This window comes from Leucopleurus acutus (genome assembly GCF_964270905.1).
Source record: "Leucopleurus acutus genome assembly, chromosome: 2".
NCBI lineage: Eukaryota > Metazoa > Chordata > Mammalia > Artiodactyla > Delphinidae > Leucopleurus > Leucopleurus acutus.
In genome coordinates, this window is record NC_139143.1 from 42,154,047 (window position 1) to 42,181,788 (window position 27,742).

The 27,742-nt window shown below is 57.3% G+C and overlaps 1 protein-coding gene across 3 annotated transcripts; it reads left to right on the forward strand.

The window, feature by feature from the left end:
- Positions 1-352: 352 nt before the first annotated feature.
- Positions 353-26,274, forward strand: CDK18 (cyclin dependent kinase 18). 3 transcript variants are annotated; one of them, XM_082833753.1, is made up of 16 exons: positions 353-481; positions 17,017-17,167; positions 17,356-17,495; positions 18,057-18,182; positions 19,008-19,064; positions 19,910-20,024; positions 20,212-20,306; positions 20,513-20,575; positions 21,045-21,168; positions 21,290-21,410; positions 22,391-22,488; positions 22,718-22,823; positions 22,950-22,992; positions 23,645-23,735; positions 24,085-24,139; positions 24,821-26,274. In XM_082833753.1, the coding sequence occupies exons 2-16, from the start codon at positions 17,044-17,046 to the stop codon at positions 24,951-24,953; spliced, it is 1,491 nt and encodes a 496-aa protein (XP_082689879.1). In that variant the 5' UTR covers positions 353-481; positions 17,017-17,043; the 3' UTR covers positions 24,954-26,274. The 3 variants fall into 3 exon arrangements, with proteins under 3 accessions (XP_082689879.1, XP_082689880.1, XP_082689881.1); XM_082833754.1 differs by having other exon boundaries at positions 17,419-17,495; XM_082833755.1 differs by having other exon boundaries at positions 24,062-24,139; positions 24,821-24,967.
- Positions 26,275-27,742: the final 1,468 nt, after the last annotated feature.

Here is a 27,742-nt window from a genome sequence, read left to right on the forward strand (position 1 = left end):
GGCTCTCAGGGCCAGTCCCACAGGGCTGGTAGAAGCCAGGCCTAGGAACGAAACCGGAAGAGGCACTTGGACCCTGGTTCCCAGAGTGGGAGAAAGGGGTGGGCACCCGGGCAGAGGGAGCCCTGGGGATTGGCAGCGGCAGTGGGCAGGGCGGGAGGGACGGGGGAGGAGTCAACTTGTACGTGTGAAAAACTCTGGCGGGGGCCGGGCTCTTCTCTTCCCTTCCTCTTCCTCCTCCCCCTCCCTCCTCTTCCCCACCTTCCTCCACCCCTTCTCTTCCCCTCCCCTTCTCCCTCCTCCTCCTCCTCTTCTAGCTCAGGTTGCAGCTTCTCTGGGGAGCCGCTCACCTTTCCGGAGCTGGGGAAGCCGCCCCGAGCCCGGGCAGGGACCCCAGCAGGGCGCAGGGCACGACGCCCAGACCCGCCGCACCCCGGCCGTCGCGGGCTGGAGCTGGCGCGCCGCGGACCCCAGGACACGCGCGGTGAGTCCCGCGGGCGGCGCGCTGTGTCCGGCCGGTTGGGCGGGCGGCGTGCCGGGGTAGGAAGGGGAGGTCGGAGGAGGGGGCACCGCGGCGCCGGGTGAACGAAGCAAAGGTAAGCGGAGCGGCTCTTAAAGGCGCCGTTCTGCTTTTGCCCTGGGGAGAGAGGTTGGAGGGAAATACCGGAGCGACATGGAGAGGTCCGAGATCACGAGGCGAGTGGACAAGAGTGTTGGGGGGTGGGCGATGCCCTGCAAAGGCCAGTCCCAGGTTCCAGGTGCTTAGGAGGGAGGACTGTTTTGCCTTCTCAGATCCTCCGCCCACCCCCCCCCACCCCACCCCCACTCCCGGGAGTCTCCGCCGGTACTCATTTTGGCCCCCGGGCTCCTAGGAAGCAAAGTTTTCCACCCCATCGGGAACCAGGCGCTTTCTCAGTTCCCTTCCTTGTGGGAAGGGCAAGCGTCAGGAGTCTCCGGTAACGGGAGAATCCGCCAGTGTGGGACCACATCCCACCTTGAAGGCCTTTCTGGGCTCCGGTGAACTTTCCAGAGAGGCAGGCTGTGGCTGGGTGGGAGGCCAGGGCCCTGGGGTGAAGGTGGAAGGACAGGACACGTGAAGCCCTGCAGGTTCCAGCGCTGAGGGGTGTGTGGGGGGCTGAGTGGGGGCCTCTGGGGTTTACTGTGCCTCTTCTCTCCCTGCCCACCCGGGAGCCCAAAGGGGCAGTACCACCTCCCCACCCAGCAGCAGCGGGCAAAGGGTTAACGCGGCGGTGGGAAAGGGTGGGTGGCCTGTTGGGAGATGTGGCCTGAGGATTCTTCTGTCTCAGGGGAGATGATCAGGAATCAGAAATCTGAGGTCCGCCTTGCTGGAGGCCTCTGTTCTCTCCCTGTTAGGGGCAGGGGGTTTCTGGAGCTGTCTGCAGGCCTTGTGGTGGGAGTCCGGTTGTTGAGACAGTAACTGATCTTCTGTGCTTGGGGTGAACACCCTGCTAGGCACCAGTGACCTCTTTCTCATTCTCTCTGAGCCCCTTCCCGACAGCAAGGGTGGGAGAGTTGGGGCTGTGAGGAGTGGGGGTCAGCTTCCCAGAACCTCAGCCCCACCCCCAGCCCAGCCCTCAGCAGTTCCCCAACTGTGTCCTGGGCCCTGTGACTCACTGACACCACCAGCCTGCCCCTCCTGTGTCAGCGCCCGCTGAGATTCGGCATGTTCGTGTGACGTTTTCCACTGGGCATGGGCACACAGCACATTCCTGGACACTGGACTGAGGGAGTAGAATCCTCGAGGACGAGGATGCCTGGAATGTCTGGCTGACAGAAATGTCCTCAGAGATCCCCTACCTTTCCTCTGCCTTGGCCAGGGCGCTGGGACCACCTTGCTTAGGGTTGGGGGAAGGCGAAGATGGTCCCAGGCAACACTGGCTCCTGGGTTTGGGTCTGCATCTTGAAGGTGTTCTGGAGAGAGGGTCACCTTGCTACAGCAGAGCTACTGTCTCGGGTTACCCTGCCCCAGTCAACCTCCTGTGCAGCTGATGAGCCTGTGAGGCTGACCTCCCCCCAGCCCTGCAACCCCATTGCCCACTGGGACTCTCCCCGCTGGCTGCCCACGCCCCACCAGGAGCCTTCATTCTTCCCAAACTTACTGGGGTTTCCAGAGCCAGAGTAGACTTCAGTAAGTTGCATCCGATTTCTGAATGCCTCAGTGGCTACCATTTTTTGATTTTAGTTTTGACCGGGCATTTATTATTGATTGGGTGCCAAGTAGTGTGCCACACAGCTTTATGAAGTAGGTATTATTATCTTCATTTTATGGTGAGGAAACAAAGACTCTGAGATACCAACCTTCCCGAAATCCACAAAGGTGGGATCCAGCCCACTTCATCTGACCTCAAGCCCCCTGGCTCTTAGTTCCTGCCCCATCAGGGGAGATGCCAGCCTACTCTGGAGTTGTCTGATTCTATAGCAGTCCTTGGAGAAGCAAGGATGGGGCTGGCGCTGTGAGTAAGGAGGCTCCCCCTTATCCTGTGCCAGGCAGAACCCAGCTTCTCCATGGATCGCAGGAGAGAGGGTACCTGGTCTGAGGAACAAGTGGGTTTTTGGTCTAAGATCTCATGGGACTGATGTAGCTGCCTGCCTTGGAAGCCTTCCCATCGGGCCTTGAGGAGATGAAGCTGCCTTTATGGCTGCATTTGTTTTCTCGACAGACCCAGACTGTCCTCTGCCAAGCTGGCCTTCCTGTGCCCACGCAGACAAGCCCCACACTGTAGGCAGAGCCTCGCTTGGCTTCTCCCAGCTCCTGCTCCAGCTGTGCCTCTACTTTCTGGGCTCACCCTGTTTTGGACTTTTGTCCAGCATCTCCATCCATCCCTCCGTGGATTTCTTCTTTCTTTCCCTGAGTTTGAGGCCTAAAGGAGAGGGCCAGCCCAGCTCCTGCAAGTATCAACACCAGCTGTGTGACTTCTCTCTCCCCAGCAAACTCTTGAGCTTCTCCCAGCCTCAGTTTCCTCATCTGTGAAATAGGGATCATAATAAGGAGGTGTGTTGCATGAATTAAATGAAGTAATGCATTGGCACACGGCAAATGCTGAATAACCGGTAACTGTATTTGTTATTTGGAAGGGAATTCCTAGTTATCACACTGTGCCTGGCTTTCAGGAGAGACGGAGGCAGGCTTTCTTAATCCCATCAGGCCGGGCTCTTAGAGAGTATCTTTCCTGTTCCTCCAGGTTGGGGAGGAGGGCTCTGTGTAAGAGAATGGCGGGTGGGGTGGGATACCAATTGGACGAGAACCTGCCAGGAGAGGACCAGGAGTCTGTGCTGTGGGACTGTACCTTACCCTCTATCCCAGTTTCTAGGATGAGTGAGGTAGGCACTGGGACCTGGAAACCCAACAGCTCCCTTCTCTGAGGGCCTCTGGCAGGGCCTCCTTTCCCTGGGGTAAGAAGACCCTCCCCCAGTACTTAATTAATTGCAGTCCCTGTTCTGCTCTGTTGTCCAGGAGGGAGTGGCTGGCCTGGATCCAGACTCACCTGATTAGCTTCACCCTGTTGGGTGTGAGTCACATTTCTCTTCCCCTGTCCACCCTGGACCCTTCGCCCTCCTGGCATTAGCTGCTGAGTAGGCATTTTCCCATCTCCAGGGGGTGGGAGCAAACCGAGGTCTTGTCCTGGTCCCCACAGCGCATGTGTGCGCACACACGGAACCCAGCTCTGAGGCTGGACTCCTGGCAGCTCAGGCAGAGGGTCTGGGACCCAGGATCATGACAGAGCCAGTGGCTGGGCCTGGCAGGAGCTGGCCAGTGGCGCAGCAGCAGATCAGGAAGAGGGAAAGCTGTAGGCGCATCTCAGCCAGACCTCCTGTCTGAAGGAGAGCGCATCTGTTCCTGAAATCTCCACGGTTCTGTCTGCAGAGGAGGAGCAATGAGGAGGCGGGTGTGAGAATTGCCTTTGAACTGAAAAGGGTCTTGAGGCTTCCTGACAGCATGAATTACCCTGGTGAGACAGGACACCCTGGTCTTGGAGACATTGGCCCAAACTTTTGAAGGGACAGTGGTGAGACCCTCTTTCTTGGAACTCTGGAGAATGGTTTTACCCTGTGCTCCCACCCCACCCTTCAAACATTAAATAAAGTCTTCCCTGGAAATAGAGGGGTCAGTATAGACAGCATGACCCAACAATGGCCAGCTGGTGCGTTCATCAAGGTTTTTTTTTTTGTTTTTTTTTTTGCGGTACGCAGGCCTCTCACCGCTGTGGCCTCTCCCGCTGCGGAGCACAGGCTCCGGACGCGCAGGCCCAGCGGCCATGGCTCACGGGCCCAGCCGCTCCGCGGCACGTGGGATCTTCCCGGACCGGGGCACGAACCCGCGTCCCCTGCATCGGCAGGCGGACTCTCAACCACTGCGCCACCAGGGAAGCCCCTCATTCATCATTTTTGTGTGTGGAGTGTGTGTCTCCTGCTCACCGTGGGTGGGGCAGTGTATGGACTCCAGGGTCAGTGCAGATCCTGCCGCTGTCGCTCAGGAAGTGGTTGCCTTAGGTGGAGAACTTGCTCACCCAAGTTTCAGTTTCCTCAGTTAGAAAATGGAGAGAGTAATAGTATTACCTCATATGGTTGTGAGATTCCAATGAGATAATGTCCACAGTATTCCTTGAATTTTGCCCTGCCCGGTGTCATTATCCAGGGTGGTGGCAGATGGATTTAGTGGCCACATTTGGCAGTTCTCAGGACCCTGGCCTCTCCTTGATCCCTGTAGAAACCAGGGCTCAGGCCCTCAGTTGGGCAGGAAACTCTGTTCTTAAAGCATTTCTACCCTCCCTTACCCTGAGCGCCCTCTCCATTTTATCATTATTGTGGGAAGCTCTGGCGAAGTTCCAGAATGATTTTTGTCCTCACACCTTGCTCCCCTAAAGGAGCCTCCCCTTTCCTGCCTTTGGGGATCCCCTCAGGAACTGGGGCTCCTTCTCTCCTCTGGCCCTAGCCACCCAGCAAAGGAGATTCTTGCTGGGTGACCAGGCCCAGGAGGGGACGTGGCTGTCCTTCCCCACATCCTGGCAGGATCCAGTGCCTGGAAGCAGGTAGGTGGTAGGTCCTGCACTGGAGGGCATCACACTCATGACGTCAGCGGTGCTGGGTCTCTAGACCCCCTCTGCTAGCAGGGTATAGGTTGAGGCCAGGAAAGGGGGCCCTGAGCCCCTCCCTGTTCCTGGCACGGAGCCCAGCTGGCAGCACCCCTTGCCACGGCTGGGCTGGGTGCCACATTCTGGGCTGACGCCAGACCTGCCTGGCTCCTTCCCTGTGCAAGGCAGCCCTCCAGTGGGCTGCTGATTTCCCTGATAATGGTGCCCGGTGCGGAGAATGCCGTCTCCGGCCAGGTCCTTGCCATCCTTTCCAACCCTGGGGGAGCAGAAAGGGCATGGAACTCAAAGTCACGAGCCCTCAGTTCTAGTCTCGGCTCTGCCCCATCAACCCAGTGGCCTTGGGCAGCTCGCTCCCCTTTCTGAGTCTTCCGTTCTTCACCCGAAAAACAAGGACACAGACTAGGGGATTTCTAGAGCTCCGTCCAGGATGGCTGGTTTGTGGTTCCAGCTTTTGCCAATCCTGCTGGCAAGGTGAGCTGTGCTCGGAGACCCCAGGAGGGACTCTGCCTCTGATCCCCCAAACTCTGCAGCACAGGGCCTTCCCCCAGCTGAGGCCGGGGCAGCTGGTCCTTGCCACAGCTTCAGTGGATGAGAAAGGCCTGGAAGACCTCCTCCTTGTCAGATAAGAGGAAAATAAGTACTTCCCAAAGGAGTGGGTGCCGGATTCAAACGCCATCCAGGCACTGATGCCCAAGGGCAAGGCTTGGCGAACCATGCCTCTTGGCCAAATCCAGCCTATATTACTCGACCCGTGAGCTAAGAATGATTTTTATAGTTTTAAGTAGTGGGGAAAAATTCAAAAGTTGAAAGTAATATTTTGTGACACTTGAAAATGACATAAAATGCGAAGTTTCGTGTCCACAGTGAAGGTTTACTGGAACACAGCCACACATTCATGTACATCTTGTCTGTGGGTCCCTTATGGGGATAGAGCTGTGTAATGGCAGAGACCATATGGCCACAAAGCCTAAAATACTGACAGTCTGGCCTTTTACAGAAAAGTTTGCCGACCCTGCTCAAGAAAACCATAGTTCTCCCAAGGTTTGCACTAAATAGTTCTGGAATCTACCTAAAAATACTTTTTTTCATTTAAAAAGAAGCGTTACTTCTTCTTTTTTTTTTTTTTTTTTGTGGTATGCGGGCCTCTCGCTGCTGTGGCCTCTCCCATTGTGGAGCACAGGCTCCTGACGCGCAGGCTCAGCGGCCATGGCTCACGGGCCCAGCCGCTCCGTGGCATGCGGGATCCTCCCGGACCGGGGCACGAACCCGCATCCCCTGCATCGGCAGGCGGACTCCCAACCACTGCGCCACCAGGGAAGCCCCGTTACTTCTTCTTTTAACATTAGCAGTGAATGTTCATTATGGAGATATTAGAAGATGCAAATAAGCAAAAAGAAGGTATTAAAAATCACCCATAATTCTGCCACCCTATTATATAACTACTGTTAGCATTTTAACTTAGATCCTTCTGGAATATATATATGTGTGTATGTGGGGGGGTATATACACACACACACATATTTATATCCTTCTGGATTATATACAGTGTATTTACATATATTTATATAGTGCACATGTATGACACATGTATATCTAGCACACATACAGCTTTTACAAGTTGTACACAAATGCCCTTTTCATTTAAATACACATCTCAGGGCTTCCCTGGTGGCGCAGTGGTTGAGAGTCCGCCTGCCGATGCAGGGGACACGGGTTCTTGCCCCGGTCCGGGAAGATCCCATGTGCCGCGGAGCGGTTGGGCCCGTAAGCCATGGCCGCTGAGCCTGCGCGTCCGGCGCCTGTGCTCCGCAACGGGAGAGGCCACAACAGTGAGAGGCCTGCGTACCACAAAAACAAAACAAAAAAAAACAATAAATACACATCTCAAACTATTTGCTGTCTCGGGGACTGTCCTAGGCCCAGTGGGGTAATTCTAGGATCTCAGACCCTAGGGGAAGATCTAGACCAAAATGCCCAGCAGGCAGTTGGGCCTGTGTGTGTGAGGCTCGGGCTTGGTGGGGCCAGAGCTGTGGGTCTGGGAGTCATCAGCACATGGGTGGTTTCCACCGCAGGAGAGCATGAGGTCACCAGGATGAGTGTAGATGGGGAGGGACAAAGGGCCAAAGAGGGAACTCTCAGGAACACCGACATTCAGGGACAGGTAGAGGAAGTAAGTCCACCAGACAAGGGAGGGAGAAAGAAGCAGGAGAACCAGAAGGCTGGGGGAGGGGAAGACAAGCCAAGAGCCTGGGACAGTGCCTGGTGCCGAGTGGATACTTGTGAAGTGAGAGAGGGTCTAGGAGAAACCAGCGCCACCCCCGAGCTCTGGGCGGTGGGTGCCGCTGATGGGACGTTTAAAGAACAGGTGAACAACTGCAGGATGTTCAGAGGCATCCCAGAGGGGGCCTTGGAGACAGAGAGGAGCAGGGAGGTGGTCCAGGCCGAGGTGGCCACCTGGGCCCAGCCTGGTGAGAGGGTAGCCATGCTGAGTGTGAGGAAGCCCGCTTGCCCTAAAGGATGGAGAATGTTGGCCAGGGTCCTTCAGAATGTGGGCCTGGCGTTGTTGGGCCAAACTGGTGGCGGTGGAGGCCTGGGAGTGCAGTATAAATAGAAATGTGGTCTGGAGGTGCTGGGAAACCCTCCCCTCCTGCCCTCCCTGTCATGTGACTGAGCAGTCCCCCGGGATGCCAGAGCTTGAAGGCCCCTGCCGTTCTGTTGCTAAAGTTGGGCATGGCGAGAAAACCAAGAGATGTTAACAACGATCCCATGACAGGTTCTTCAGTCTGGACAAGGGAAGGCTGAAGGAGAGGTGACCTGGACGCTCTTTACTTCTCCCCCTACTGATTGTATAGAGGATGGTGGGCATCAGCATCTGTCCTTAAGCAAACAGAGAGGAAACGGCTGTGAGCTGCTTCCATTGGGATTTAGGAAGAAAGACCTAAGAAGAGGTTCCAGACTCTGGAATTTTAAAAACACTGGGTAGTAGGTGAGGGACCTTCCTTGAGGGTCTTTCATGGATGCTGCTAAGAGGAGTGGAAAAGGGTCTTCTCTGTCTGGGAGGTGAGGCAGGCCTGGTCTGGAAGCAGACATGGGAGACAGAGATCTTGCCTGCGCTGGCTCCTCGCTCCAGCCTCTGGTCTGGGATGTTATGCACGGCCAGGACCAGAGCTGACAGAAGGGCACCTTGTCCCATCATATCACTTAGAAATCCAGAGCCTCCACAAAGATTACAGGCCAGCCTTAGCTGGGTCTCCAGAAAAGACTAAAAAGAAAATACCAGAAGATGATATATGTGGCTTCATTCCTTGAGCCTCAGGAAGCCAAAAAGAACAGAGTATCAGCGGGGCTGATGTGGGGCCCACACCAATGGGGCAGGGGGGTCAGGAGGGGTCATCTGTAGGGGTCGAGGCCAAGGTCTGAGCCTGGGTAGTGCACCTGACCTGTGAGGCCCTGGAAATCTGCCCCTAGGGGATGGGAGCCCATGAGGAGGGCCCCAAGGTCTGCCAAGCCCCTCTCCACAAGCCCTGGAGGCCCCAGCTCGGTGCGTGTTCATTTGGTACCTCTCTTTAGGATCGTTTCCATCCCCTGTCCATCCCTCACTGTGCTGTGGCACCTGCCAACCCTGAGGCCTCCACAGACCTCACTGGGGGAGTTGCTGCTGGGCAGGAAGCTGCCCCCTCTGCCCCAGCCCACGCTCCCCCCACTACCATGGGGAAGAGTTGGCTGGAGAAGGAGGGCTAGGTTACAGATGAGGCTTGGAGTCCAGTGGGCAACTGACAGTCTCCTGGCAGCCCTCTTACCTCCAAACAGCTCCCAGAGCCAGGAATTTTCAGCTTTTATAGATTTGCTCACTGATCATTTGAGGGTTTGCTTGGTGCCAGGCCCCGTGTCAGGCACATGGGGGTGTAATGATGAGTCAGACCCAGTTTTTGCCCTTAACAAGCCCGCAGGCAAACTAGGGAAACAGACAAGCAAGCATTTACAGTACAGGGAGCCAAGGGTGCTACTTGGGGACGTCCAGAATGCCGTGGTAGCACAGATGAGGGGCCCCCACCTGGCTGGGCCAGCAGGGTTTCAGGCTCGAGAGGACATGAGGGGCATCGTAGAAGGCGTCCAGGAAGAGGTCATGCCTGACTGGAGCCTTGAAGATGGGAACACTTTGCTGGCTTTCCCCTTGTCCCTGGCCCACAGGTCCCTGGGTTCCAGTTCCCACTGAGAGCCAGGAGAACCGAGGAGGAAAGATGTCCCAGAGAGTCCAGGGCTGGTTTATGGACCCCTGGGCTTGCTCTAGTGTGCCCAGAAAGAGGGCAGGACCAGGCCATCCCGGTGGGCTCAAGTCCCACCTGCTGAGAGTGGGGCTGGCCTGACAAGGAGAAGATAAACATAGAAACAGGTCCCTGGCCTGCCTGAGAGTGGAAGGGTCTGCAGACAGACAGACAGAGTGTTCTGGAGGTTCAAGGTGCCAAAAGGTCTTTGTCTTCAATGGCCCTAATGTTTAAATGTCTATAGAGGAAAGAGGCTTGAACGAGTCGTTATGGTGCCCTGGCTGCGGTCTAATTCAGCCAGGTGTTCATTCATTCCACAAACACTGGCTGAGCACCTGGTAGGTTCCTTCCACCGTGAGGCGCTGGGGAAGCAGAGCTGCCTGAGACCATGCTCTTGCCATGAAGACATCACCATCTAGTTACGAACGTGCACAGGCTGCTCTGGAAGCGTCTCATCTTACCTCGAGGGAGGAGGGGTGGCCGCGTGCGGCTTCCCAGGGGAAGCAACACTTGAGTTGAGCTTGGCAGTGGTTTTTACCTAGGGAAAAACGAGGAAGGGCATCCCAGGCCGAGTGAAGGTTCATGTGGGCCGTGAGTGTGGTTTACTCTGAGAACGCCAAGTACATTTCATAAAGCTGGACCCCCCAGGGAGGGGTGAGAGCTGAGACAAGGAGGAGACAGGGGTCAAAACACAGGAGGCCTAGTCTTCTGGCCACTGGAGTTTGGACTTTTTCCTGAGGGTGGTGTTAATATTGAAGGATTTAAAATAGGGAAGTGACATCATCAGAAAGCAACTGAGAAAGTTAGGTCTCGCAGCCAGTGGCAGTTGGATAGGAGGTTAGGCATTATCCCCATTTAGCAGAAAAGGAAACTGAGGCATGGGTGTCTTCCCAGGTCATAGTGCTAGTAGGTGGGAGAGCTGGGACTTCTGCCATGACTCCACACTGCAGAGGATTTTGGAGAGCAGGGCTGGGCAGCACGTGGCCCTCACTGCGGGACTTTTGCATCAGGTAGGACGCCGTGGAGGCTAGTGGTGCATTTGTCCAGGGCAGGGGCCACCCTGAGCCCCAGACGCTTCGCCTCCTGACCGGCTTCTCGCAGGTTAGTCCTGCCTGCTCCTGGAAGGCCTTCCCCGCCTGCTTCCCGCATTCCAACAGGGGCTGTGAGAATCTTCTCTGAGCTCTGTCCCTGTGTCCAGAGCATCTGTTCGCTGGCAGAGTGACCACAGGCCTGTCTGTCCCCTTGATTCTGACCACTCAGAAGGCCCCAGGCTGACAGCCTCTCTCATCCAGGCAAGAGCTTGCGGAATGAGGTGAGTGATGAGGGCTCCAGGGCTTCTGCTTCTGCTTCTGCCACTGCCTCTCAGCTCCAGCCAGTCATGTGGTGACTGGCTTCTCCTGAGGTTTGTCGCAAACTAGGGAAACTAAGGCCTCAAGCTGTGCAAAGCGGGGGTCAGCTAGAAGATGAAGGAAGAGATGGTATCTGCCGGCTCCCTGCAGGCACACTTCTCCTGCAAGGAGGGAGTGGCTCTGAAGTCTCAGCTCATGACGTCTGCAGACTTGGTCAGCTGTGGCCTCTAGTTGTTTTGAAACCTGCCCAAAGGCCCAGAGTGGCTGAGTGGCTGAGGTGGGGGCAGGAAATGGGCAGCAGAGAATGTCATAAGGATCCTAGCTGGTGGTCAGCCTTTGGGACCAAGGGTCAGACCCTCTGGGCTTCAGAAAGTGGGCAGTTGGAAGTTACATCCTTCCTCCCCTGTCCCTGAACTCACAGAGACTGAGCGCTAAAAGAAAAGAAAACACAGCCAAAAGAGGGACTTGGAAAAGTATCTGACATGTGCCTGGAATGCAGTAGGTGCTCCGTGCGCTGGTGACACAGCCAGCCAGGCCTGCTGTGTGTGGCCAGCATTAGGCGCTGGAATCAAAGCGCCCCTGGTGAGGGAGGCACGAGGAAAGGCCTCACTGTGGTCCCGTGGATGACGTACTTGCATGGAGTGTGCCCATCAGATGGGCACCCTGCGGTCCTAGGGGCTCTGGGAAGCTTCTGAAGACCCAGGACCTGAACTGCATGCTGTGCTGGGCAGTGGGGAGAGCAGAGCCCGAGAGGAACGGGGGGGCAGGTCTTGAAGGACCTTGGGTTGCAGGCTTGTGAGTGGGACTTTATTCAGGAGGAAGGCAAAGGGGCTTCTCATAAGGGTTCCCTGAGGAATCTCAGAGCCTGGCTCCCTGGAGGTCTGGAAGTGAAGCTGCCCTCCTCCCTCTGCACCAGTCTGCAGCCAAACTTCTGTGAGAGGGAGGCTGTGGCCCAGCTTCCCTGGATGCTCTGTCAGTCTCCTTTTCTGCCTCCGTGGTCTCCCGGTCTGGGTCGCCCAGGTGTCCCAGCCTAGAGGCAGGTGTTAGTTCTGGGGCCTGGCAGAAGTCGTCCAGGGGGTGGGGAGCGGCAGGCCACCTCTTCACTACCTGGATGATGGGCCCGTGGGCCGGCCTGGCCTGCCCCGTGGATGAGAGCAGTCAGCTAGGAGGCCCAGGTCCCCTGCCCGGCGTGGCCCTGCCGAGTTGCGTCAATAATTGGGGGGACCCCTCCTACCTGGCCTTTCCGTCTCCATCTGGTGGCTCAGGCCTGCTGATTGCCAACCATGTTCCCCGTTCCCTGGTCCTCTTGCATCCCAAGGCTTCAAAGTGCCTTATGGGCTCTAAGAACGTCTGTGAGGGATGTGTTTGGTGAGCTTTATATGGGCCTCTTTTCTGGTACATTTTTACATCTGTGCAGGAAGTCGAGAGAAAAAGAAAAGGAGAAAAGAGAGCTAACATTTTCTGGGTGTCTTCCTTGTGTCAGCTCGCTCAGCATCCCCACTCAGACATCCACTGGACATGAAACACATGCCTAAAACCCAGACCTCCCGTCCTAGCATCCCTCGTCCCCGCTATGGCCACCCATCCTTCCAGTTGCTCAGGCCAAACCCTTCAGAGTCCTGCTTGGCCCCTTGCTCGCACACCATATACAATCTGTCCGCAAATCCCTCTGGCTCCACTTTCAAAATATACCCAGAATCCAGCCACTTCTCCCCACCTCCACTGCTCTACGCTTCCCCCAGCCATCACCTCCTGACCGAGCTCCCTGCTGCAGCCAGAGGGAGCCAATTAAAACCTAAATGGGATCAAATCACTCATCCCCGCAAACCCTCCCAAATCCCGAGGGGCCCCAACATGATCAGCTCTCTTCTCCAGCCACACTGCTGTTCCCAGACCGTACCAAACTCACTTCTGCCTCAGGACCTTTGCACCTACCGTTCCCTTGCTGACATGCTTCCCCCAGATTCTGTATGACTAGCTCCCTCCCCGGTGCCTACTCAGAATTTTTCCCAGAAGATGTCACCTTCTCAGGGAAGACTTCCTGAACACCCTATTTAAAACTGCAACATCCCACCTCTCACACCCCATCCCTCTTTCCTGTTTTATTTTTCTCTGTTGCGCTTGTCACCATCTAACATACCATATATTTTATTTACTTATTTTCTTTGTTGCCTCTCCCCACCCCTTTTAGAGTGGCAGGATTAATGTCTGTTTTGTTCACAAGTGGATTCTCAGGGTCAACAACAGTGCCTGACACATAGTAGATGTTCAATAAATAATTGTTGAATGAAAAGCTACGAGCGATGGTGTCACTGAATCGCCGTCATCAGCCTGCTAGTGGTGGCACGGGATTGGAAGCTGGGGTTGTCTGACTTTAATTCAGGGTGGCGGTGGAGGAGACCTGGAAGGTAGAAAACCGCGCTTACAGCCTAGGCCGCAGGGAGGGGCAGGGTGGGAGAGTTCCAGTTAGGAGAAGAAAGGAGCAATGTGGTCACTTGAGTCTGTGTACTTGGCGACAGTCAGGAAATTGCTGCATGATTTTGAGCAAGTCAGTTCCCCTCTGGGAGCCGCGTTGTCCTCCACAGGCGAGCCAGGGAGGATTAGAATGGTGGCTCTGTGAGTGCCCGTTCCCGCTAACACTCCAGGAGTCCAGCCCTTTCTTGTGGGGCGCACGGTGGCCTCGGGGCAAGTGTCAGTTTCCTCTCGGTCTGGCTCCTCCTTCCTCCTGAGCTACCTGCTTCTCTGGCACCAGCAGGAATTGCTGGGCTGGCTGGTGTGTGCCCAGGAGGTGATGGGAGGTAGGCCGAGAACTCTATGGACTCACCTGGGCAGGAGGGAAGGCCTGGTTGGGGGTCTGCCTGCCCACCCCTGCAGCTCCTGAGGGGGACTTCTCCTTCAGCATCCCCCCATCCCACCCGGCCAGGCCAGCGTCCTTGGGCGCCCGTCTCCCTCTTCCCCTGGCACCAGTTGTACGGGGACAGCCCCAGATGGCTCCCTGGCCCTGGGGACAAAGGCCACACTGTGCCCAGCCCTGGGCTGGCTTCAGGCCGGGTCACACTGAGACTTTCTGTCCCCAGATGGGGGTGAGGGGCAGACGGCATGAAGGTAACAGGCCTTTTTCCTGTCGCCCTTCCCCCCTGACCCTCAAATCTGAGGAACTGACTCTCCCAAGAAAGAAGTCACAGAGGCATCTTGTGTCCTGAGGTGGGGAACAACAGACCATTCACTGCCCAGCCTGCCCTGTCACACCCAGACCCTGCCGGGTTCAAGGCCCCGATTGTCCCGGTCCGAGAGCAGCGTCCACTCTCTGCGTGGTCACCACCCTTGCCGCCTGCTCCCCTGCCACCATCAGGAAGCCCATCCCTACATCTGACCGCCATCGCTCCTGCTACAGTGACAGCCACTTCCTCTCGGTCTCTTCTCAGGCCGGGTGCAGAGCAGCTGGTTCCCATCGTCCGCGTTGCTTGGTCCCCCATTCCCGCTCAAGTGAGCCGTCCCCAGTTTCACCGTCCACATGCTTGCTGGTCCCACTGGTGTCTCCTTGCTGCTAACAAGGAGGGCAGGTGCAGTTCAGGCTGCTTCTCCTTTGTCTTGTAGAGATTGGGGGCCTCCCTCCCAGAAGGCTTTTGATGAGCTCCCCTCTCCCTCCCCTACAGGCAAATGCAAGGGCGTGAGATATATGGCCGCTACTGGTGGATTCCTGAGCCGCAAACCCTATGTGCCATCCCATAAATCCCAGACGGCTTTGTGGGGAGGCCTGTGTTTAGAAGAGGGCGTGACTGGCCCCTCTTGGCAGAGCCCAGACCTCAGGGAGCCAAGTGCCCAGTCGCCCCGCCCCCTAGGATGAGCATGACTGAGCTTGGGGCATCGGTTTGTGCAGGGCAGACATTGTCTCCCCTTCTGGTGGGTCTTCTGCTCCACTCAGCATTCCTCCACCTTCCTGTGCCTCCGCAGCTTCGAGGATTCCTCATCTCAGCACACGAGTGCGATCTGGAAACCTGGGCAGATTACCATCCCTTACCTAGACCTCAGATGCTTCCCAACCGTGGCTCTAGTGTTCAGATCACTGGGCGTGGGTTTTTTTTTTTCATTTGTGTGTTTGGTTTTGGCCACCCCATGCAACTTGTGGGATGGGGGATGATTTTTAAAAATGCATTTTCCCAGGCACCATCCTCAGAGCCTCAGTTCCAGAATCTGAGGGCGAAGCCCAGGAATCTGAATGTTTCCCAGTACTCCCTGCTGATGCCCATGTTCAGCCAACTTGTAAACAGTTCATCTGGACAATGGGGACATCTCCACTCTCCTGTCGTGTGGGAAATACGAGTCAGCAGGCAGGGCGTGTTGAGGTCCTCCTGTCACTGGAGCCTACACGCTGCCACCGTCATGAAGCCCCCCTTATGCCCCCCCATCCCCGGCTGGCTGCACACAAGAGTGAGGTGGGTGGCAGCCTCTGGGAGCTTCCTGTCCATGAGAATCCTGCAGACGACAGGCCCGGACATCGCACAGAGCCAGGAGGAGTGGCTGAGGTTGGCTGGCAGGAATGAGCTTGGAGATGGAGAAGTAAGAAAGTTCCAGGCTGGTGGGCTTTGCAAGGAAGCTGGAAGAAGAAGACCTTTCAGCTACCTTCTCATCAAAGGAGGCCTCGCAGCCCCCAGGTTCCTTGAGAAGAGGGACCAGGCTTTACTCACCACTAACCCCAGTGCCTAGTGTAATGCTTGGTACTTCATTTGTTGAGCCGGACGGAGGGAGACTTCACGGCCCACTGACAGAGACAGGCTCGGCTGGCAGTGCAGACCCAACGCCTGTACTCTGAGAGGTGCCGGCCTGAGGAAGGAGTGCCTGGCCATACCCAGTCTCTGGGCTCAGAGGAGCTGGAGGGCCACAACTTAGCTGCATTTGGGGGTAGCCAGGGAAAGGACCCTTTCCAGGCTGGCTGAGTACAGAAGGATGTGATCCTTAAGCAAAGTAAACATGCTGCTGACCCATAATCCCTTAAACCAGGATTCAGGAGGGGCCTGGTCGCCTTGGCAACTGGTTACTGGCCGGTGACAGTGCTGAGAGCATCCTCTGGAAATGGGCTATGCTTGGTGCAGGGTGGCCCCCTCCCATCACAGGGCTAGCCCTGACGGCTTCACGGCAGGCGTGGGTGGGGGCCCTTGTGAGGCCTCTTGATCCCAGCCCCACTGTAGCTGAGGGAGAAGGAGGCAGAGTAGAAATGAGGGGGTGGCCACACTGGGAGCTTATGAAACCATGGAGGGGAGGGGAGGGGAAGGGGGGAAAGGGAAGGGAAAGCGTGACAGCCCCACTCTAAGTTTTCAGGGCAGAACAGAGAAGGGAGGGTCTATGGGAAGAAGCAGTTGCACAAGTCTCATTGGGAGGCCAGCGGGTGTCCCCTCACTCGGGGCAAGAGGAGCCGCAGGGAGGGAACCTCTTCTCGCTGGGGAGGGGGCCCTGGAGTGAGCAGAGCAGCCCACCCCTCTCCTGCATCATGTTCTCTGCAGTAGGCACCCTGCCTGCTGGGGTTCTGGTGTGGGAGGGGCCAGCAGTGTTCAGCCTCTCCTCCCTGGGGGCCCTGTCTGTTCCCGGTAAATTTCTGTCTTTCCCTTGAGACATTCAACTGCTCCTGACCTCCCGTATTTCAGCAGGAGGGAATGGGGCTGGGCCAGCTCATTTCTACTCTGCCTCCTTCTCCCTCAGCTACAGTGGGGCTGGGATCAAGAGGCCTCAGCTTGTCCCTTTCCTCTCTTTTCCTGTCTCCTGGGGACCCAGGACAAGCCAGAGAGGGACTCCCAGGTGTCAGTATTAGGATGAAATGGGGTTGGGACCAGACTGCGTTACAAGGGTGTAGGCTAAGCTATGTTCAGCTTATGGGCATCAGTCAGTAAGGCTTACTGGCTGTTGACATATTCAGCCTCTTCCGTGCAAGTTGGTAAAGAGCTGTTGGCCCTAGGGCCACCCGGTTCTGGTGTCTTCCCTGCCACCCCTGGCCTCCTTCCAGAACTCTCTAGACCTCCAGCAGCTGAAAGGTTACCATCTGGCCCTGGGGAAGCCTTCAGGATCCTATTGGCACATCCAGCTGCTGTTATGAGCAGTACTTTGCTGTGCTTCTTATTCCCTGTGAATATCTCCCCAGGGACAGGGAATCCTGGGGGGATGAGATTCCCAAGGAGGAAGAGGGTTAGGAAGCTGCGACCCTGGCCCCTGAGTGCGGGGTGACAGAGCTTGATGGGAAGCTGGTGTCGACCGGACCCATTGCTGTGTTCTCACCTGCTCTTCTCACTTCTGTCCCAGGACCCTGCAGCCTGCTGCCTGCTGATCATGAACAAAATGAAGAACTTTAAGCGCCGCTTCTCCCTGTCAGTGCCCCGCACCGAGACCATCGAGGAGTCCTTGGTCGAGTTCACAGAGCAGTTCAACCAGCTCCACAGCCGGCACAATGAGGGTGAGGGGTCTGGGGCCCTTCCCCCACCCCTTCCCACCCGGCATCCCCCCCACCCCTCCCCACCCTCCCTGACACACCGTGACACACAGCACGGCTGGCCTTGGTCGGGGAAGGGCAGAGTGACGTCTCCTCCCCACCCCCATGCCGGGGCAGAGGCAGGGAGGGTGGCTGATGTCTCTCCCTCTCAGGCCTGCAGCTCCATCCTCTGGGCAGAGACCCCCAGCCAGAGTCCAGCACCTTCTCCCCCGCAAACAGAGGGGAGGACCCCGGGCAGCTGTCCCCTGGCATGCAGTACCGGCGGCAGAACCAGCGCCGCTTCTCCATGGAGGTGAGGGGCTCCAGGCTCTACGACACATCCACAGATGTATGCCCGGGAAGGTGGTTGCCTTGGAGCCAGACTTCATGGGTTCAAATCCCGGCTCTGCCATTGATTAGCTCTGTGACCTTGAGCAGGCTACGCAACCTCTGTGTACCACAGTCTCCTTGTGTTAAAATGGTCATCGAGAAGATTAAATGAGAATATATGCCACGTGCTCTGAACATTCCTGGTACATAGCAAGGGCGAGACAATTTGACTGTTGGTCTTATGACCCATATACATGTGCCCATGTAGGAAAAATGTGCTTACAGAATCGCAGTGTCTGCAGGAATCTCATTCTACAGATGGTGACTCTGGTCCAGAGAGGGGAAGGCACCTCCTAAGGTCACACAGCAACCCCTGGATGTTCATATATGTCTCAGCACATCTTTGAAGCCTCACAGCCCATGGTTCAGTCCTGCTGGGGTTGTTCACAGGGAAAGCCAGGCCCAGGGCCAGAGGCGAGGGTCCCACAGCCCTGGCTACCCTGGAGCAAACACTGGCGCCCCTGTCTCATCCTGGCCACTGCAGGACATCAGTAAGAGGCTCTCTCTGCCCATGGACATCCGTCTGCCCCAGGAATTCCTCCAGAAGCTGCAGCTGGAGAGCCCAGACCTGCCCAAACCGCTCACCCGAATGTCCCGCCGTGCCTCCCTGGTGAGTCCCAAGAGGGTCAGAGGTCGCCTGGGTGGAACACCCTCTCCCCTGCAAGACATCAGTCCTGGTTTTGCCTGTCCCGGCTGAGGCCTGCCGCAGTTTCCAGGGAGGTTTCTGGGCCTCTGGCGCCACCTTCTGGCCGAGAGGATTCCCACAGCTGGTCCTCTTGGTCAACCTCCATTCCCTAGTTGAGTCCCACCCGTGCTGGAGCTGAGCTCCAAGCCCCCTCTGGGTTCCAGAGTCTTCACTGGCGTGAGGTCAATAAACCAGCTGGCCCGTGTTTCCAAGTCTTGGCTGCCTATCAGATTTCCCTGGGAGTATCCTACAAAACACAGATTCTGGTCCCCAGTCCAGATACCTACAGAATCAAACTCTGGGTGGTGGGGCCCAGGAGTCCGTATTGTTAAGGGTTGGGTACTACTGAGCTGGAGCAAGTGTGCTGACGAGAGAGGCGGGTTCTGAACTGGACGCCCAAGGCACAGTGGAGAGAAAGGCACAGCTCCTGCCCTTGAGGGGCTTCTGAGCAGGATGGAGACAGACAGGTGATAAAGGCCTGTGGCAATCCCAGGACTACAACCCTGGGCTCTGCACCCACCACTGCCACGGGAGTTCACACGGGAGCTCACACTTCAAGGCCTCCCTCCTTTATCACAGGGACAGAGAGAAGTGGAGAGGGAGGATTTGGGGCTGCCCTCACCCTGCTAGCCTCAGACCCCCTGGGGGTCTCATTCCCTTTCCAGCTGGAGGCTGGGGGTGAGGAGGTGTACTCTATGTGGGACTGCTGGGACCTTCAAGCTCACAGGACCCTATGTCTCTCCCTCTCAGTCAGATATCGGCTTTGGGAAACTGGAAACATACGTGAAACTGGACAAACTGGGGGAGGTAAGAGGCTGGGTTGGGTTTTCTCCAGGCCGCCGGGCGGGATGGCTAGGAGGAGGAACAGGGTCTTCCCCAGCCTTCCCCAGTCTGCGGTCCCACTACCCCTCTCCCACAGATCTTGCCATGCAGTCTGGCCCAGCCTTTGGCAGGTGTTAAGGTGGGCCCAGGTCCTGGAGGAGGGCATGAGGATGGGGTGGCTGATGGGCTCTGGGGCAGAATCCAGTCTTTTTTTTCCTGCTAATATTTCTTGTCTGGGATCAAATCCCAACTCCTCCATTTACCAGCTCTGTGGCCTGGTGTGAGCTACGTGACCTCCCTCTGTGCCCTTGGTTTCTTCCTCTGTCAGATGGAGATCCTAATTGTTCTACCTCGTAGGGTGTTGTGAAGACCGAGTAGGTCACTGTAAGCTTTTGCGCCGTGTAATTATTAGCTATTTCCGTAAACACTGTGCTGGGCTTTGTGTTCCAGGCGGGGGGTGGGGGGGGGCGGTGGGCCGTGGTTTACAGAGAGGAGGAGGATGTGGCCCTTTCCTTCCAGGAACCCAGAACAGACCTACACGTAAACATCAACAGAACATAAGGAAGAACAAAACTGGTGTTATAATAGAGGGACACCTTGCCTGCTGGGGGCTTACAGGAAAGACAGTTCCTTCTGACCAGGAAGGAGTTAGGGACAGCTTCACAGAGAAGTGGGCTTTGGAAGAAACAGAATTTCAGTGAAGGGGTGGGGGGGTAGGGAAGGGCGGTCCTGCCAAAGTCACGGCCCAAGCAGAGGCACAAAGAGGAGGACGTTGGACAGAGGAGAGCGGGGCCTGAATGTGGCTGGGCTGCTCGGGTTCTTGTTCCCAGGGAACCTATGCCACAGTCTTCAAAGGGCGCAGCAAACTGACAGAGAACCTCGTGGCCCTGAAGGAGATCCGGCTGGAACATGAAGAAGGCGCGCCCTGCACTGCCATCCGAGAGGGTACAGCATCCTAGGGTCCTGTAGTCTTGGGGCTCCTGGGAGGAGGGGTTCCTGGCCTGAGCCCTGGTGGCAGCCTGGGGGCCAAGAGCCATTGCTGGAGTGGGGACTCCTGAGGCTGGTCGCAGGAGGAGAGGGTATGAGGGGCACGTGGGGCCTAAGGGACACAGGCAGGCCTGTCTCCCCATAGTGTCTTTACTGAGGAACCTGAAACATGCCAATATTGTGACCCTGCATGACCTCATCCACACGGAGCGCTCCCTCACTCTGGTGTTTGAGTACCTGGTGAGTTGGGGTAGGGGTGTGGGGGGGAGAGGGTGGGGGTGGCCCAGGCCTTGTTCTGGAATCAGGTTCTCAGATGCTCCATTCAGGAATGGCCCAAGGACCCAGGCTTAGGGGCAGCTCAGAGCCAGGGACCTGTCCCACTCCTCGGCTTGGGGCCTGGCCAGGCGTCAGGTCAGGGCAAGGGCTGAGCCAGGCCTGTGTTCCAGGACAGTGACCTGAAGCAGTATCTGGACCACTGTGGAAACCTCATGAGCATGCACAACGTCAAGGTGAGAGCCTCCGTGTGGACCTCCCCGCTCTCACGCTGAGCGTCAGGTTCCCTCTGTCAAACGGGCGCGTGAGTTACCTGCCAGGATGAAGAGAGGCTTTGGGGCAATTCAGAGGGATGAATGACCTCTTCTGTGTGCGTAGGACCCCACACAGGCAGGCTTCCTGGCCCAGTGTGGCGTCTCTCAGCTCCCCGGCTGGGGTACTCTCTCCTCCCCCACCCTCCTGCCTCCTCTGTACACCTGGTGCCCTGCCCTCTGGATGGCATTCCCTGGGGTGGTTGGGGCCCAGGATGTGGCTTCCACGCGGGCAGGAGAACCAGGTAGCTCTCCAAGTACCTCACCTCCACCCAGTCTTGTCCCCATCCCCGTCCCAGCCACGGGGAAGAGGTGCAGGGTTCCTCCCTTCCCCCCTCCCCTCCATGGGACGTGCTCCCACCTTGCACTGCTTCCTTGCTTTTCCCTCCCCCAGATTTTCATGTTCCAGCTGCTCCGGGGCCTTGCCTACTGCCACCGCCGCAAGATCCTGCACCGGGACCTGAAACCCCAGAACCTGCTCATCAACGAGAGAGGGGAGCTGAAGCTGGCCGACTTCGGTGAGGGCCAGAGCCCACGGGGCTGGGGCGGGGTAGTGGAGGAAGCTGACACAGTCTCCTCAGGATGTGGGCACTGTCGCGTGGGGGGGGGGGCGCGGTTCAGTGACGGGTCTGTCCCTAGGACTGGCCCGGGCCAAGTCAGTGCCCACGAAGACCTACTCCAATGAGGTGGTGACCCTGTGGTACAGGCCCCCCGACGTGCTGCTGGGGTCCACGGAGTACTCCACCCCCATCGATATGTGGTAAGCAAGCGCTGTGGGACTGGGCGTGGGGTTGGGGGCGTGGGGCAGGGGCTTCCGCACCTGCGACTCGCTTTTGCTGCCCCAAAGGCCTCTGCGAAGGACTGTCCAATCTCTTTTGAATAAAAGCCATGTGGCATCCTGCTGAACTGGATGTTAAAGAATTGAGGGCTTCCCTGGTGGTCCAGTGGTTAAGACTCTGTGCTTCCAATGCAGGGGATGCGGGTTCGATCCCTGGTGGGCAAACTAAGACCCCACATGCTACATTGCGTGGCCAAAAACTAAAGAGAAGCAAGTTTAGGGGGAAAATAAATAAAAGATGCATTTAAACAAAAAATAAAATTAAGTCAGAGCTACATTGGGGTTTCCCTGGCTCTAAATAGACCCTCCTAGGCTGTGCTTCTGAAATATTCGCCCAGGGGTACATAGGGGGTTACCAGAGGGCACAGGAGGGCGCCCACAGTAAATATGATGAATCTTACCCAAGCATCAGTTCTACTGAAAAATTTAGAAGGGATACTTTTTTCCTTAAAATTAACACACATATGATTCAGTGTAGAAGGAAAAGATTGCCGAACTTTAAAGGTAAAACACAGTTTTCTGATGCATGGCTGCTGTGCCCTACACCAGGGATTTCCTTGGAGAGTGGATTTGTGGACTTCTCTCTTCCGGAGGGGCACATGATGGGAAGTTGGAGACAACACTGCTTGAAGAGCTGCCTCATGGGTGCTGGCTATGCAGACCCAAATCCTACAGAGTGAAAGGGGAGAGATCAAAGCGTCCTAGAGCCCTGAGAAGCCCCCAGAGGGAGGCTGTAGTGGGTGGCTGTGCTGTGCTAGGAGCCTCTGCAGCTCTGGGACACCCACCCCGGTGCCATGACCCATTTGAGTCACCGTGGCAGGGCATCGTGGTGGAGCAGCGCTAGGAAGCGCGGGTGCAAGGAGGTCCAGCCTAACGCCACCCCTGCCCATTGCTCCCTGCAGGGGCGTGGGCTGCATCCATTACGAGATGGCCACAGGGAGGCCCCTCTTCCCCGGCTCCACGGTCAAGGAGGAGCTGCACCTCATCTTCCGACTCCTCGGTCAGTGTCCTGCCGCTCCTCCCTCTCACCACTAGGGGGCGCCGGAACTCTGTCCAGCCCGGGCGCATATCCGGACTGGGAAGAGCAGCTCCCACCGGATCTCTACAGGGCGGGGGGGGGGCCCCCGGTGGACTCAGTCATTCTATGACCCCACCTCCTACCTTGCACCCCTCCAAGTCGCCCTCGGTCCTGGCCTCTCACCCCTCTCCACCCCTTCTCATCTCCCCAGGGACCCCCACAGACGAGACATGGCCTGGTGTGATGGCCCTGTCCGAGTTCCGAGCGTACAACTTCCCCCAGTACCTGCCCCAGCCGCTCATCAGTCATGCTCCCAGGTAGCCCTTCCTCCCCACTCCTCTCTGCCTGTGGGTCTGGCTGTCCCTCCCGGAGGTGGCTGTGAGCCCCACCCGTCCCACCCCGCCCCCATAGACCAGACTTGGGCCAGCTCCTTCCTCCCGCAGGTTGGACGCTGATGGCATCAACCTCCTGACCGGCCTCCTCCTGGTGAGTGTGCTCCCACGCCGACCAGGGCCAGGCAGTCAGAGAGCTGAAGCCCCAAGATCCCAGCCCAGCCCTCCGTCCCACCTGCGTGCTGGCATTCCCCACGTACCCTCCACCCACTGGGCCCGAGGGGAGTGCTGGCTTCCACAGACTTAAGAGTGGGTGCACTCCCAACTCAAACCCCAATTCAGACCCTAGCTGTGTAGCTGTGGGCAAGTTACAGAGCTTTTCTGTGCCTCAGTTTCCTCAACTGCGAAGTAGAATGAATCATTCCCATTTTGTAAGATGGTCTTGAGGATACATTGAGGTTGTGGAATACACTTAGAACGGTGCCTGGCTTGAATAAGCACACGATAAAGGGTAGTTGTTAGCACTGCATGTTAATGTTACTATTAAAGTTGTGGTCTTAGATGCTTCAGCATCTGTATTTCCATCCCGAGAGGAGGTCATTCTCTGAAAGCCCCCCTTCTGGTTTTCTCCTGGTGGCTGGAGATCTGAGACCCTGAGTTCTGAGACTGCCTTGGCTTGAGTGGGCAGCTGACCCCAGGGGCTTCTCAGGTTAGACTCTGGCCCTTCCCTTCTTCGTCATATAACTTAGCATGGGAATAGCATTGCCCAGAGGGGTCCCTGCAGTCCCCCACCCTCTGCTTTTCAGTACGAGTCCAAGAGTCGCGTGTCAGCAGAGGCGGCCCTGAGGCACCCCTACTTCCGGTCTCTGGGGGAGCGTGTGCACCAGCTCGAAGACAGTGAGTGTGTAGGGGAGGTTGGGGGAAGGGGGCAGGGCCACCCCAGAACCAGAGAAAGGGAGCAGCTGGTGTGAGTGGAGGAGCCGGAACGAAGAGGCCAGAGGCCCTGGGTCTAGCTGAGCAGCCTGGCTGCCCCTCCTTGGGTTTTCGTTTGCAACGAGGGGAGGAAACCCTGTGGATCCAAGGTGCTGCCTGAAAGGCCCAGTTAGGTGCTCCTGGGCCAGTCCTAACTAAGGGGGTGCTCGATGGGTGTGGGGGCCTTAGGCTGCAGGAGCAGGGCCAGCTCCACTCAGCTCTCTCCTGGCCTTTTCCCTCTCTCACCCCAGCTGCTTCCATCTTCTCCCTGAAGGAGATCCAGCTCCAGAAGGACCCAGGCTACCGGGGCCTGGCCTTTCAGCAGCCAGGTAGGGGCTCATGCCTCCCCCACCTCCTCCTCTTATTAGAGGAGGCCAGGACAGGCGGCTCCACCCTCTTGGGGAACAGAGATAGGGCCCAGCAGCCCCTCCTGCCGTGGGAATCAGCGTGGCCTCCCTGACATTGGCCTGTCTTCCGGGGGCCCGTGGGGAGCAGGGAAGGGACTGGTTTCCCTATCTCCTCGCCAGGCTTCCTCCTCCTGCGTTTCCCTCCTCAACCCCCACCCTAGACAGAACGCTGTCTCTGACAGTAGCCCTGAGGAAGGTGCACGTTTTTCCTGGTTCATTCTCTCTGCAAATTCTGAGCTCTCTGGCCTCCATCCTGGGAGAACTATACTTTGTTTCTAGACTAGCTGATGGCCTCAGACATGATAAGTGCTTTCTATGCAGTATCTCATTTAATCCTAAAATACCCCTTGAAATTGGTACTATTAGTTAATGCTCCCCATTTCACAGGCAGTGAGACTGAGGCTCTGGGAGGCTAAGGTGCAATTTCACATAGTTAGTAAGTAGCAGGGATGGGATTTTAACCCAGGGCTGACCAGCTCCCAAGCACATGCTCTTGATGGCTCTATCAGAGTAGCTCTGGAGGACGCCCGTCCCTCCTGATCTCAGGTGACCTTCGGCCCAGCCTTCTCCCTGCAGTCCCACATCTTTCCTTCCATTCTCCAGGGCGAGGGAAGAGCCGGCGGCAGAGCATCTTCTGAGCTGTGCCCACCCTGCTGTGGCCCAAGGGACGAGAGGTCACACTGAGCACAATTGCGGCAGGATGGGGCCCGTGTGGCCTCGGAGGACTGAGGAGTGAGGGCTAACGGCCGGTCCAGAAGACCTCTCGGCAGCCCTGCCGGCCACGGCTGTTTCCTCTCCCTTCTTCCCACATGCCTCCCCAGTGGCCTTGGCCTGGACACCAACCCCTCCATCACCTTCCCTGGGGCTGGGCATGAGCTGCTTCCCTGGGAGGAGGTGAGGGGACAGGGAGCGATCTCAGACACTTTCCCACCCTAAAGTGCTCAGACACCAGCATGGAACCCACATGGACAGAAGAATCTAGAGGCCGGGCAGAGCGCTATGCCTTGAACATGGGCACCACCATGCCTCCCCACCTGGGGTACCTGCCTGCCTCACCAGTTTGGTCGAGTCCCTTTCAGGCCCCTTGGAGCCCACACGTCTTTCCCCTGTTTCCCCCCCGAGAGCAGGAAGCAACATGACACCTTGTCTGGGACTCTGGAATCCTGGGTGCCAACATGTGTGCCAAAGCCCACCCCCACCTGAGGGGCGGGTGTCCCCAGAGCAACAGAGGGAGTTGTAGCCCCACCCCCTCTTCTCATCATCCCGCACTTGTTCCCATTCCCCACTCCTCGCCAGAGGCCCCGTATGCTGCTGGACGCCCAGTTGAGTCCAGTGGTGGCCTGGTCCTGCCAGCTGCACTCCTGCCAGCTCAGCCGGGCCTGCCCGCCTCCCCAGTCCGAATGGGGTTGCCTTAAATTGGCAGGTGGTAGAGCACGCACTGCCCTTGGAGCTCTGACCCAAGCTGCTACCTCCCCACCCTTTCCCGAGAGTGGTTCCTGCTTATCATTCCTGAGCGCTGGTAAGCCAGCCCCGGGCCAGGGTCCCGAGGACGGTACCCAGATATGCAGGGTCACCCTGACGCTGCCGCCAGCTCCCTGGGGCTGGCACAGCCTCCCTCGTCCCCTCCTTCCCGGCCCCCGTGGCTCTGTCCTTGCTCTACCCTATCTGGGCACCAGCCTCCCCATGCCCCTGGCCTCCCCAGAGGGCGGTCACCAGAGAAAGGATCGGGCACCGCAGTCTGAGGTACAGGAAGGTGGGACAGGACGGGATAGACTTTGATCCCGAGCCCTGAGCCCCAGGCCCCAGGGGACGGGGAGTGTTAGGGCCGTGGGCCCACGAGAAGGCCCCGCCCCCACCCCTGTGGAGCACACCTGTCCTATTCCCAAAGTCTCCTCAACACTTGGCGGAATCTCGGATGGCGAGGCCAAGGGGAGGCCAGGCCCCCTGCGCACCCCCCTCAGCCTGAGGAGCAGCCCTGGAGGGTCTTGGCTTCCCCACAAGTCCCTCCCCTCCTCCCCCACTGTACTGTGAATGTCCTGTGACTCAGCGCAAAGACAGATAATATATTTAATTCATGTTGTACAGAAAGGAGTGAGCAGTCTCATGCTGAAAAGCTGGTTTTGACAGATTGATGCCGAAGATGGAGGACAGAAGGCCCCCTGCGGGCCTCTGAGTACAAGTGGGGCTTGCTTGTATGTGTACGTGAAGTGGAGAGAGAGTTTGGTTTGTGTGTGTCCCTGAACCCACCCTGGGCTACGGGCATGGCGCCCTGCACCCTCCCTGCTGTATTCCGGATGCTGCTGCATTCAGAGCTGGATGTCAGCTCTGGGTGACCTGGGGTGGGAGCAGAAGAGGCCTGGGACTCTGTGCTCGGGGTCCCAGCCGTGGCCCAAGTTGGTGCCTGAGGGGTGGGGCCAGCCAGGAGTCCTGGGGAAGGGTCTGGGGTTCTGGCTACTGTCGCTGACCCTTGTGCTCCCCCAACCAAATGGCTCTCTGACTTAGGGGGGCAAGGAGGAAAGTTCAAGAGGGGGTTGACATGGGGGATGGTCAAGGCCAGGGCAGCAGAACTAGGATACAAACCTCCCTATAACTCTGGCCCAGCAGTAACTGCACAGACCTGACTCCCCTTCCCGCTGCCCAGATGGCCTCTTACCTTGGGTCTGACCATACCTCCTTTCACACACATCTCCCAGAGTTCTCCGCATCCTGCTCCATTTTCCATTTCAGTGTCCAGGTTTGTTCTCCCCAAGACCACCCTGAGAATGTCAGGCCCCAAACCTCCTGGCCTTACCTGACCAGTGGCCTTATGTCTGGCCGTAAGAACCTTCCAGTTTGCCGGCACACTTGAGGAGGCTCGTGCTGAGAGGTTGGGTGATGTCCCCCAAGATCATGGAAGTAAAGAGTGATTCTCAGCATGGATTCTGCCAGCCTAGACCTCCTCACCCCTTAAAGGCAGCCAGTCGCTAAACTGGAGGACAGTAAGGGCAGGGGCCAGGAGACACATTGGTGGGCATCTGAGTCCGGCCTTTTAGTTGAATGTGGGAGGAGGCTAGCCAAGACCTAAGGTTTGCTAAGCTCCCTACTGTGTGCCAGGCACTATGCCTCTCATTGAATCCTCACAACAAGCCCCTTTCTCCCCACTTTGCAGTTGAGGACAGTAAGATTCTCAGGGGTTAGAGGACTTGCCTGGGGTCATGTAGCAAATTAGAATCCCAGGTCTGTCTGCCACTCTAGCCCATGGTCTTCAAAGAGGAGAAGGAGTGAGGAGGGGAGGTGCAGACCAGGCAGAGCCCCAGGAGCCAGAGAAACACACAGCAGGGAAGGCCCCAGAGCAGACGCTGCTTTGCTGGAGTGCCTCTTGACACCAGAGACCGCCGTTGTATCATAGCAGCACCCACCAGTTTACAGAGGCTTCTGCCCCTTTAAGAGCCCATCCCCCAGGGAGGCTCACTTGGGTGGGGGGACTTTGGAGGTCTCTGTGGAGACATTAAGGCACTCTGAGCTTCTGCCCTAGAAAGCTTGGGG